Genomic DNA, 12,888 nt, shown 5'->3' with positions numbered 1-12,888 from the left:
GTCACTAAGCTCTTCAGTACAAATCATTCTACCGCCAATGTTAGTCTATGGAAATAGCATGACTATGTGCTTGATTTTATACACCTGTTAGCAATGGGTGTTGCTGAAACAGCTGAACTCAATAATTAGTGTCCTTTTTATCTATAGAAATTAACAAAAGTAGGTCACATTCAGCTGAGCGAATTAGGTTTTTGTGGTACTATGAGCAAACTTGTCAGATAATTGTTTACAGCGTTTAAACATTAAAACATAGATCCTCTATGTAAATTTTTAAAAAGTTTCCTTTAAGCGTTCTGATCTGATTTAAAATAGTCGAGTTCCTGCAGTGTCAGCAGCTCCTGAAGTCAGTTTTAGGACTGGGGCTCTACAGGAGGGCTGAAGTTTTGCTCCTGGCTGTGAGCAGGAGGAGGAAAACACAGGAGAGCTCTGCAGAAAGGGCATGGGCGTAACTATAATGATCCTGAGCACGCACAGTCACCGCCCCCGCCCTCACTTCCCTTCTCTTTTTCTCTTTCATTTCATTTGGAATGGCCGGGCGTGGAGCTAACTTGCAGGGAAAAGCACCAACATGTGACATTCATTAGAGCTAAATCCGGTAAAGGCGAGGGAAAGTGAAAAAGGAAGAGGAGTTTGGAGAACAACACCTACAGGACACCATGCTGAAGAGTTTAGCGCATAAACCTATTAGGTTCTCACTTCGCTCTAATCCACACTAATGTGATCATACTGGATGCAAAGTTTCCTAAAAAGGTTGTGTAGAGACAAATTCCAGACTCATAAGAATTCTCTCAATACAAAAGGGAAAAACAGTCAAAGGCCCACATCCTGCAAATTTGAATTGTCCTCACTCTTTTCCTCAAGAGCTTATTTACCACTGTTAAAGGGCCCATATCCTACATTTTTCTTGTACTTAAATTTTTTCTCAAGTTCCACTTATGATGTTTGAGTTGTTTTATCCAACAAAATCAGTCATAATTAATTTTTACATGACCTTTTTTTCCCCCAACCCCTCTTAATGCCTTAGAATTATACAAGTTTTTGTTACTGTGCCTTCATATGTAAATAAGCTATCTTCTGATCAGCTGGCCTATATTGTGCCTCATTCAAAAAGCAGTCTGGGCTGAAACACACCTTATAACTTTAAAATAAATGAGTGGGGCTTTTATGCGTTTTAATACTTCAAAATGTACTATTCACTCCCCATGGCCTTTAAAGGAACACTAAGCAGCCTGTTTTGAATCCAAAGTTTTTGTGAAGTCACGAAAAACAATTTCTGCCCATACAGCATTTTATCAGGCCCACTAGCGCTGAATTTTTAAGGAGTGTTTTAGCTTGCAGTGCTTTCTGTATAAAGCACAGGGCAATCACAACATAAGGTTGTTTACTTATACTAATGATAAAGGCACAACAAAAACAGACTGTTCCATTTTAAGAGGTTAGAAAACGGTCATGTAAAAGTGGAAACCTTTAACGTATAACTGCAGAGACAAACCTTCTCGATTTCCCGAGCTTTGGCTGCGATGGCCTGAGATCGCCGCTCATGGAAGTCATCCATAATTGTGGAACCTTCATCCGTAGCAGCCAATGGTTCATCTGTCGGACCCTCCATCACTGGTATCTCCTCCTACGCAACACACAGAGCCTTTTCAGCTTACATAGTTCACAATGATCCAACAAATGCTGACATTCCTTAAACATGCACACATTTAGATTTATAAATATGAACTTTATGATGGAGAAAATCATTTTCCAAGTTGATAGGTTTCATGAAAGGTTCCTACAGCATTTTAGTTGACTTACAAATATTAGTATTTATTAATTTATTTCACCTACACAGAGATAAATTAGGGGCTAATATTCTGATTTTTAGAACATCGGAGATGTCCACCAGAACAGCTTACATTGAGTTTCTTTTGGATATTCATCTGCATGTAAACACCATCTATGATCACAGTTAAGCCTCAAGATGAGCACTGACGGGAGCTCAAAAACCCAAAGCAGAAGATTTTAAAAGGCCAAAGACAACCATCCACCCAAAAAGAAAGTAATGGAAAAGCAGCTGCATTGCACAATAAAGGAGTATCAATGTGGAAAAACAGGGCCAAAAGGGACCACTGGAGATGTTTCTTCTTTCAGGCTATGAGTAGCAGGCCAGAACATTGCTCATTAAACAAACACAGAGCTAGGGGTAGACATGGCTGGGACAAAGCCACATTTGCCTCCTTGTGTTCACCAAGAGCCAGAAAAAAGGCTGGAACAGAGAATGCTCACATATCCTGATGTGCCATCCAATTATTCCTCATTCCATTCACCCTGACAGCACATTAGTAATGCATTCAGTGCGTGGACTGTTCTATATCTTTCATGGCTGAAATACAGCACGGCTATGGCTCGCAGAGGACTCATTACTAAGAAAACAGCCAGGACACAAAGGAGATTATTTAGAGAAATTATTAGCAAACTACATAGGGATTCTTAACAGCATTAGGGCTAGGATTACCAGGACCAGGGTGAGGGTTTATGTTTAGATTTTGGGTTAAGGGTAAGGATACGGTTAGGGTGACGTTTAGGGCAAATAAAAGTGAATTTAACAGATATTTAGTTTAAAGCAATTTAAAAGCATGATAAGCATCTACAAAGCATTTACAGGGGGCTATCTAAATAAAATGTTACCATCAGATTTTAACAATGTGAAACTACAGAATACAGGAATGATTAGTGAATTACTTTTATTCACAATACATCATCATGATACGTATTACTGAAGTGATATCATTAGCAGACATTATCAAACATAAAAAAAGAAACAAGATATTGTGCATTAACAAATATATATATAGAAAAACATGCGAAAAAACATCTAGATGACCCCTAAGACTTTTGGGGATAATATTCTGTGGACTGATTAGTCAAAAGTGGAACTTTTTGTAAGACATCATAAGAACATCATACCAACAGTCATACATCGTGGAAGTAGTGTGATGGTCTGGGCTGCTTTGCTCTGCATAACATGGACGACTTGTCATAACTAATGGACCTCTATCAGAAAATTCTGAGGAGAATGTCCGCCTGTCAGTACATGACCCAAGCGCAGCTGGGTTATGCAGCAGGACAATGATTCAAAGTACACAAGCAAGTCCACCTCTGAATGGCACAAAAGAAAAAAAAATGGAGTGGCCGAGTCAAAGTCCTGACTTGAATCCCATTGAGATGCTGTGGCAAGACCTTAAACGAGCAGCTCATGCTCAAAAACCCTCCAACGTAGCCAACTTAAAACAATTCTGCAAAGAAGAGTAGGGCTAAAATTCCTCCACAGTCAAGTAAAAGACTCATCACAAGTTATCGTAAACGTTCGACTGCAGTTGTTACTGCCAAGGGTGCCACAACAAGTTATTAGGTTTAGGGGGCAATTACCTTTTCATGGCTGATACAGGTCTTGAATAAATCTTTATCTTCAATAAATGGAATGATCATTTAAAAGCAGCATTTTGTGTTTACTCATTGTCTTTATCTGGTATTAAAATTAGTTGGATGACCTGAAACGTTTATATGTGACAAATTAGCCATAATGGAAGAAACTGAGTGAGGGGCAAACAATTTTTCTCAGCACTAAGTGTCTTCTCTGCACATAATGAGTTGACTTATTTTCACTCAATCAACAAAATATGACATTTGACCTGGGGTGCTCAAACTTTTGGTCGTATATACGTACAGTCTCGGAATTATTAAATTGTGCCGATATTTAATGATGAACAGACCAACAGAAAAACTCACTGACATACATCAATTGATATTAATAATACTTTGGTTTATTCTTTTACTGTATGTAAAAGTTATAGATTTTCCATGTTTCTTCCAATAGAATGCCAACAATAAAAAAGTAATCAAATAAAAATCATAATGAAATCTCAAACACAAATTTGTTATCAGTTTAGAATACATACTTTCAATGGAATTACTCTGTTTGAGTGAGCTTCGAATGACAGGTAGTACTAAATTACAAAGCTTTAGTTGTGAATGATTATAACAAATGCTAAGGGTTAGATGAGGACAAATAATCATGAACATGGATATTCAATAGAATTAAAATGATTCTGGTAGTCTTTCTATGCTAGGCAAAAAAAGGACATAACCACCCACTGGTCCAAGCTGGTCCAATCACAAAGCTCACATATTCTGCAGCATCATATTAAAACACATTCTTGACAGATACTTAAAGCCGGTGTGAGGTATGTTTGCTAGTGGGTGAGCGCTGAGTAGTTTCAGTCCATCTCTTCTTTGTTCTACAAACAATGAATCTCGAAAAAGCAAGAGTGTTTGTTGAACCTAAAAGGCCGCAAATTTAGAGAAGTTTACACTGGACCCAGCCTTTTCATCTTCACTACAAGGTTATGGGTTATGCCCCGTGAGCACGGTCATGTAGAGAGATCAAAAGATCAGAGAGTGCGCACAGTGTGTGTGTTTCGGGAGGCCGCAGATAATGCTATTTGGTTTGCTATATGGCACAGATTACAAAGAGCTTGCGCGTTGTTCACAAACTAGAAGGAAAAGTGGAACTGATGAACTGCAAAATCAAAGAAACTGCAACAACGCCCAGAATTGCAGAACCTTAAGCCCAAACTCAAATCAAAGTCAAATAACATGCAAGAATTGTGTTAAAACAAATACATCACTCATAGCAGTGACAATATGTTTCTATTTCCCAGCCATTACAGTGTAGAGAAGGAACTCTTTCTAAAGGCAGAGAGAAAATAAACTCACTCTGGGTTGTGAGAACTCCCTAGAGTGCGTCCAGAGTGCTCTGTGCATTTGATAAGATCATATGATAAAGCTAAGAGTCTGAGTTAATGAGTTTTTCCCTCTTTTCTCACCATGGATACGGCCTGGGTGGCCTGTCTGTCCTCTCAGCTCTCCCTCTGCATCCTCCTGCGTTTAGTGTGTGAACCCGGTTTACAGTGAGGGTAAACATGGCAGGGACAGTTAGCCTTTCATGTGCCAGGGCAGCACACGTTAAAATGTGTCCAAGATATTTAAGAAGCTTAAGCAAAACAGCTTTTTAAAGCTGCACTATGTAAGATACAGAGACTCGGAGACCACTCTGGTGAAAACGTTGTAGAATTGAACCCTCACTTGATGAATCGAAAACATCGAACTAGAGGACCAGCCTTGTGTCTGGAGAACAGACTTCATTTGCGTGCACAGTACCCAGACACTTCAGGCCAGCCCTTTGGACACTGGAGAGGGCCATGTTTATATAGGCCCAGGCACATAGCTGCCCTTGGACCATTGCCAAGTAGGTATAGAAGCAACAGCTGTTTCTAGTCTATATATAGACAGCCAGGAACAACTGTTCAGAATGTCCTATTGTCCTCAGATCCAGCACACAGAAATAATAGAGCAGATTCCTTCAATTCATAATTGCACGTAATGTGCCGAGAAACATTTTGTAACGGGGGTTGTTCTTTAGACCATTTCCCTAAGCAGATGAATCTGATGACTGCGAGCGCATTGAAAGAGCATTCATAGAGAACTGTGAATTATCTGCTATAGTCATCATATCGTCAACAACAGAATGCTGATTTTGCGTTTATGACCTGAAGATTGAGCTGGACCCTTGTGTGCGACATTAATACATTAAGAAGTATGACGTGGATTGAAATACTCCTGTTAAATCCAACCTGACTAGCAGAAGTGCAACACCACCAGATTTTAGAGTGACTTCTTAGAGTGATTCAGTAATGTTACTTCTTTCAATTTTGACAAATAATTCTTACATAGTGCAGATTTAATTAAAGAGGAAAATTTACTCATGATGACGAAGCAAATGCTGGCAGAATTCCAGGCAAACTGCACTATTATTTCAGTGATGTTGGCTATGTTCTAAAGTAGTAGGGGAAAAAAAGCTTTGCTATGTAAAGGCATTACCAGAACCCAGATCAGGATTCTTACTCTTATAAGACTGATAGTGGCCAACATTTTGAAAAAAGCCTTTCCATTCAGATTTGAGCCACATACATATGTGGCCCTAGATAAGATACATATCTGATGCGAACTGCGACTGCAAAGAGAATTATCAGATTGGACAGTTTACTTTTTTTCATCCCATTTCAAAATGCATGCATGCATGCAGGTTAATTCTGGACAGACTAGCGTATATACCTATGATAAATGTGTGGCTTACAAACAAAGACCTGAACTTCAGTTTGAAAGATCATCTCTGAAATAGAGTGGGTAACAAAACTTGAAATATTTGTCCGAACTCAACAGTACATGATTATCATCACATCAGGTTTGATTGGGTTTGGACATCATTTCTCAAATATTTATCAGACTTGGGTGGGGTTCAAATTTCACATTCACAAATTTCATAGTTCAACTCCCACCTTTAATAACGGATTCTAGCATGTATTTCACCCGCTTCAGTTTTTTAGCCTGTATTTACCACTGCTTCAGTTTGGTCGTACTGTATTCTTCCTGCTCACTTTTACTACCTTAAATAGTTTTTAAACATGGAACACAAGAGCCACTTATGTTTTGGCACCGTGGTCCATTAAGCTGTATTTGATAAAACTTTAGGAATGTGGAGTCTAGCTTAATTCCTTCTTCTTCCATCACACCCTCCCTCAATCATTCCCTCCCTCCCTATCACCTTCTCTCAATCATTCCCTCCCTCACTCAGTCCCTTAATTCCCTCCCTCAGTTCCTCACTCACCCACCCACATTAAGAAGGTTAAAAATACTCCAGTATCAATGACACTGTGTGTCCTTATGACCCTGTGTGTTCTTCTAAAAAATGAACGGAATAATCTAAAAAATCGAAATCCACATTTAAGTTAAAGGGCCTGTAATGTGAATGTAGCCTAAATGAAGGATGATGATGATGTCCTGGTAAGAACCTGCGCATGTGTGTCATGTCTTCCTAGATGTCACTCACCTTGGAGGCTGACACAGAGCTGTGGGGTGATCCATCTCGGGATGCGCTCACCGAGGGCCCTGGGGCTCTGTCCCTGTCTACACAAGATCAAAGAAAAGGAAAATAAAGAAGATGGGATGTGGGGGAAAAAAAGGATGAGACATCAGAAATAACATTCGCTAACAATGCTGCTTTGGTTTGAACATGCATCAAAAATCCTCCAGAACAGCAGTGTCTAGGGTCATCGTTGACTCAGTGGGTGCCATAAACGTTTGCACGTGTTGAGGCGGATGCTGCTGTGCCTGAGGGCTGCAGAAGCAGATGGTTCTCTCCATGATGAGCAGAGAACTGTCCTCCAGGCACACATAGCCTGGACCCTGCCGCTTCAGCACATAACTCACTATACTACACTGCACAGCCTAACTAGATTTTTAGAAGAGCGTTTCAAGAATTTAAGAGATTATGATCTAGAATCAGTCTAAAGGACACCGTTAAAGTCATTAAGTCTTGTTTAATAGAAACAAACACATTTTTGTCATTACTCTTGTCACAGAAGCAAGAAATTTCACAAACGCAGAACCTGATGGTAGAGGATGTACTTCAACACAATGTAAATGTCAATCAAATGTAAATGTAATTAAACACTAAAGTTTTTTTTATTTTTTGGAGGGGGGGATGGGGGTGTTACACAATTTTCTCCACAATTCAGCCACAGCCATAGGGCTAATGCCTAACCGCAACAAAAACATCTATTTTAGATTTGAGGTTTTCTGCAGGTACCCTCACCTTTTAGCCTGGTCTATGGCCTGCACTCACTGCATTACCAAACTAGCAGTAGGCTCTCTTGGGAAGCAAAGAGATACTGCAAATGCAATCTTTTAAAGAAACTTATTACTGAACAGTCCTCATTCACAACCAGTGGACAGGCTTTAGCGCATATTTCTGTCACTCATTCAGCAATGAAAGCATCAAAAATAGGCTCCATTCAGTGTGAGCTGAAATTTCAGAGTTCATCTTAACAAAAATCACCCCACTTATGTAGAAACAACAAAAGTATACACACTTTATTTTAACAAAGGTCAGGAGTGAAACGAAAATGACCCTGGCTGCCATAATGTAGCACCCATAAAGACTAAGAAACAACAACAGCAGGTTTTGTAATTAGATTCTATATTTGACTCCTTAACACAATCATTTTTACAATCCTTGTCCAAACAAGTGGCTGATTAGCAACGCTCTCTCTCTGGCTACTGTGACTGATGTGTGACCTTTCAGATACACGCAAACAGAAACAGAACCCCTCCAAAAGAAAAGCGTGTATGTTCATGTGAGTGTATGTTATAGCAGATGGAAGCTTCATTTAGCTGATTTGGATGCAATATTAGAGGGACGCAAGAACTCTTAGGCATTCCTTTTTTTTCCCCCAAATGTTATAAACTAATCACTGCTAGGATATGTTGCACTTACCAGCACTTCTGCTTGGGCCATACGGTTCTTCAAACCCTGAAAGAAACACAAGAAAATCAACTGTTTGTGTCACCTTGGAAAAAAACATTAAATAATGTTTCCAAAGATTTTAGCATGATGCGCTCCTGTTGATGTACTATTTTACAATTATCATAATACCATCCAAGCCATGCTCTGGATTGTTTCTGTGACCCTACACTGACATGCACAATATATATCGCTCTTGCCTGGCTGTAAGTAGGGGTTAATATGAATTAAGGAATAAAGGAATTTTATTAATGCTCCTTCTGAAAGGGTAAATTGAGGTTACAACTGACTGTTTCATGATTCTTCTTTTCTCGGTAAGAGCACTTATGAAACACAGCATTCATATTAGAGATGGTCCAATCACTCACACCAGTCATGCAGATCTACAGTCGACAATGGAGCTTAGTCTCGTTGAGAAAGCGGTCATGCACTCTAATGGTGTAAGAGAGGTAGCGGACCAGAAGAACTCAATTATTACCCACAAAAATGAAACCAAAAACGCATCCCAGCTGGCTTTTGCTTTGGGACTACTTAAGAAGAGAGTTGTAATACAAGAGAATTTGACTAGGTGGCACTAGCCTAAAACGGTAGGTGGGTAAGAGAGGGGGGTCTCTGGGTTTGAAGTAATTTTGAACATTATGTAATTAATACTTAAAAAATAATGGAAAAATTAATGGAAAAAAGGCCTTTGTGCATGTAGGTCAACAGCATGTTCATCCTATACATCCTATCCCAAATGTACAGTACAACATCTACAAGTTCTACATGTACTGACGATACAGACAATATTTATCATGATAACGACATATACTGTCATATTGCCCAGACCTAATTTCACCCCGTACATTTAGATTTAGAGATATTTCCTAGTAAATAACAACAAAACATGGCCCGCATGCTAAAATAGTCTGAAGCCTCTGAGGGCAATGGAAACCAAGTAAACCAAGCCACAGCTTGTAAGTGTCAGGATGGTTAAATTAATCTACCTGTAAGTGGGATATAGAACCGCATGACAAGTTGCGTCTCTTGCTTGAATTCTTTAGTTGTTAAAAGCACACACAAAAAGCATAAAACATCACAAGTGCAATTTGAGTGCTTTGGAACAGAGGTTTTCAAACCTTTCTTAGTATTTATTTAAAAATAAACTGGATTATTTAGAATCATCTCTCATCTCTTCGAGGCTTAACTTTCCTCAATTTAAAAAAAAAAAGAAGTGGTGTTTCAAAGAGCTGATCTTTCGGCATCTTTCATCAAAGCAAGAAAGATATTAAACAGCTGTATATTTTTAGTTGCAATAGTTTCAGACATGTCACACATGCATATACTGCTATTTCTGTTTGTGCAACATTGTCTGTAGCACAACCGACTACGTCCATTCTGCTGCAAAAGATTACACACTTGTGTAACCTTAATCAATCTAGGGTTTGAAAACCTGGGCTTAAAAAATATAACAAGGAAAAAGGTTATGATGCTTTATCAGGTCAAAGGTCACAATGCAACACAGCAAAGTGCACCACACACTGACCCCCTGCATAGTCTTTGGTTTGAGTGCAGGGAAATCCCCACCACTGAGCACTCTCCTTTGGAAAGACTGGATGATTATGAGGAAAATCCATACCTGCAGGAGCATAACATACTCAAACACTGATGAGCAGGCCTGAACAAAAAACAGCTTTCACTTTCATTCCGCTCCATAGTCAGTCTGGCAAATATCAATGAACAGGTCTGTAAATCAAGCCCCAGTCAGCCAAGAAAGCAGCAATAACGACTCCATAAAGAAAAGTAGCTGTCATTTTGTCCAGTTTTGCTATACCAATAACCCAAGCAGCACCGATCCTCAGAGCACTGGTCACATTTGTTGCTTTTTCTTTGATTTCTTCACATCTACAATGGCCATCAAAAGTTTAGCTTTTTCAAATGTTTAAGAGCATGTCATCTTTGTCAGCTTGCGATAACTTAAAGGGCCCATATCTTATATTTTTTGTGTTTGATTTTCTTCTCTGAGGCCCGCTCTTAACATTGAGAACATTTATGCGTTATTATTTACCAAATCTTCATCCTTTAGAAATAACCAGGCTGTTTTGTTATTGTGCCTTTAAGACATGAGATATGTAAATGAGCTCTGTTCTGACTGGCTGCCCTGTATTGTGCCTAGACATGTGCTGGTATTCGGTAATTCGGTATACCACGATACTCAACGCATGTGGAAACGTTTCGCAGACACTTTGAAATACCGTCACTGTAATTTAGTCAAACAAACTGAGATTTCTTAGACACGCAGAGCAGCTCTGCTTTAACAAACTCCTACTGCACTTTCTCAACATGTGATACAGTCCCTCCTCTGAGCGGAGCTTATAAACAATCACTACAGCCACAGCACGGCAGAAGGAGGAGCAGAGAGATAACTTTTGTCCTTGAGAAAGGTCTAAACGCACGACCCACCCAGCTTAGAGAAAGGAAACATGCTCAGTCTCACGAATACACTGCAGTCACAAACTTTGTGCATATCAAAGTAAAAGGCACAAAAGCATCTCTAAGTTAACCTTAGCAGTACAGCAGACTTCTAATTAGCTGAAAGGTGAATTCAGCAGTTTGGCCTCAAGTTAAGATATTCACTTACTCATTCACAGTGTATCTACAGCAGGAGCAGGCACTCCAGTCCTGGAGGGCCGGATTCCTGCACAGTTTGGTGATGTTTCTCCTTAAGCACATTTGATCAATCTTCTCAGTTAACTGCCTGCTTTAGGTGATGTACTAGAACAGGGAAATCACCAAGCTGCACTGGACTCTGGCCCTCAGTTCCCCACCCCACCCAGGTTACCCGAATGTCTGTTAAAAGCTTCGCTTGTCCGCAGTGCGTGTGTAGACTACACTGAACCCAGTGGTGGTGGGGCGGGGGATTCCACTGGCAGAAATAAGCACTCTCATTGTGTGCGCATTTGATAAACACAAGCTGCTAACAGAGTCAGAAAATCTCCCTGCTAGTCAGAAGTGTCCTCTTGCCTTCTTTTGAAACGACTGTTGAAGAAAGCAGCTTATTTGGCAACAGAACAGCTCAGTACTCTAGCTCTCCAGACACATGAAGAAAAATCACAAGGCTACCATGAACTGCTCTACAGCTGCTAATTTCAGTTACCAAGAAGGGATTAACATAAACTGGATATACAACTAAACCACCGCCCAGTCACCAGGAATGGCAGAATACTCTCTAGAACTATCTATAAGAGCAGGAAGAGAAGTCAGAGCCTACTTTTTCCCTGAGGAGGCTGGTACTGGTGGGTCTTGCCCCTGTCAGGGGAGTAGCTACGGCTGCTGATGCTGGATCCAGAGCGGCTGTGAGGGGAAGGGGGGACATCCCGCCGGACAGGGGAGCGGTCCCGCACTGGTGGAAAGGGCGCTTTACGCCGTAGACCTTCCCTCTCCTCCCTGCAGAAGAGACACAGAGAGACAGACAGACAAAAATCTAAATACAGATGTTTAGGTCAGACAGGTGGGTTACTGGATAAAGATGACTGATTTATATGGAAAAAATTCTCACTGAATGCTGATATTTAGCAGGATTGAACTGCAACTAAAACAACAAATACAAAACTAACTGCCTACAGAAACGAATAGTTTATAAGTTAAATAGGTAAGTGGGAATACTAGATGCTTGAACTAAATTTTCTGGAAAAAAATAAAAAGATCTGATTTGATTTGATGATCTATTCCTTGTTAAGAGATTTAATAACCTTCTTATTGTCCCTGTTCACAACAGACATGATTCATCGTAAGTAACTTGAAAGGCAAAATTCGTTTTACCATCAGCTTCTTTCGAAGTGTAATGTCTTTCTTGTCTCAAAAACATTATCTGAGTTTTGATTACATCAAACCAATCATACCATGTCTCACCTGCCCCTTCCACTCCTGTATAACAGCAAGAGAAAGACAAGCAAAAATACATCACGGTACAGAAGAAAAATTAGTTAGGATTTCTGATACACAATGTCTTTAAAATTGCAGCCCAGTCCAGAAAGACATCAGCATTCAGTGAGCAGTTAAACTCAATATTTAAGAGGCAAATCAGAACTTGACATGGGCAACATCTTTAAACTTTTTCCACGGAAACCCAGGACTTTCCAGCCCTTGGCTGAGTTGGGGTGGAATAATCTAGAGGGCAAAGAATGCTGTATACATTACAGTCTCTTTTACACAGTGCAAACAGTGTCCTTGAACCCTGCGTACTTATCCATTCTACACCATTACCGACTAAGACTTCATTCACACACAGTGTGTGTCCCAAAATGTGGTCTTTGGCAATATCATGGGATAAAAAGGGTATTTATAATGTGACCCTATGTTTAATCGAAGAAAAGCAAACTTGTAAATTTTATATGGAGATAAACTAAATACTTGAATAATACAGCACTGATCACATTATAGTTTTGCTTAGATGCCTAACATTTTATAATACTCTGTTCTGGACCATTAAAAAAATCCTA

The 12,888-nt window shown here is 39.7% G+C and overlaps 1 protein-coding gene across 3 annotated transcripts in view; it reads right to left on the bottom strand.

The window, feature by feature from the left end:
- Positions 1-12,888, bottom strand: part of pphln1 (periphilin 1) — a 37,604-nt gene that overhangs the window by 10,735 nt on the left and 13,981 nt on the right. For 2 of the 3 annotated variants that reach the window (XM_036576815.1, XM_036576816.1), the window contains exons 7-11: positions 11,658-11,833; positions 9,933-10,025; positions 8,381-8,416; positions 6,935-7,011; positions 1,493-1,624 (exon numbers count right to left, since the gene is read on the bottom strand). In XM_036576815.1, the coding sequence (XP_036432708.1) occupies positions 1,493-1,624; positions 6,935-7,011; positions 8,381-8,416; positions 9,933-10,025; positions 11,658-11,833 (514 nt within the window). The remainder of the gene's footprint in view (positions 1-1,492; positions 1,625-6,934; positions 7,012-8,380; positions 8,417-9,932; positions 10,026-11,657; positions 11,834-12,888) is intronic. The other variant, XM_036576817.1, reaches the window with a different exon arrangement.

The sequence above is a fragment of the Colossoma macropomum genome, unplaced genomic scaffold, assembly GCF_904425465.1.
Source record: "Colossoma macropomum unplaced genomic scaffold, Colossoma_macropomum, whole genome shotgun sequence".
Lineage (NCBI taxonomy): Eukaryota > Metazoa > Chordata > Actinopteri > Characiformes > Serrasalmidae > Colossoma > Colossoma macropomum.
Note: the sequence above shows the minus strand (reverse complement) of the source record. Positions and strands in the feature narration are given on the sequence as shown.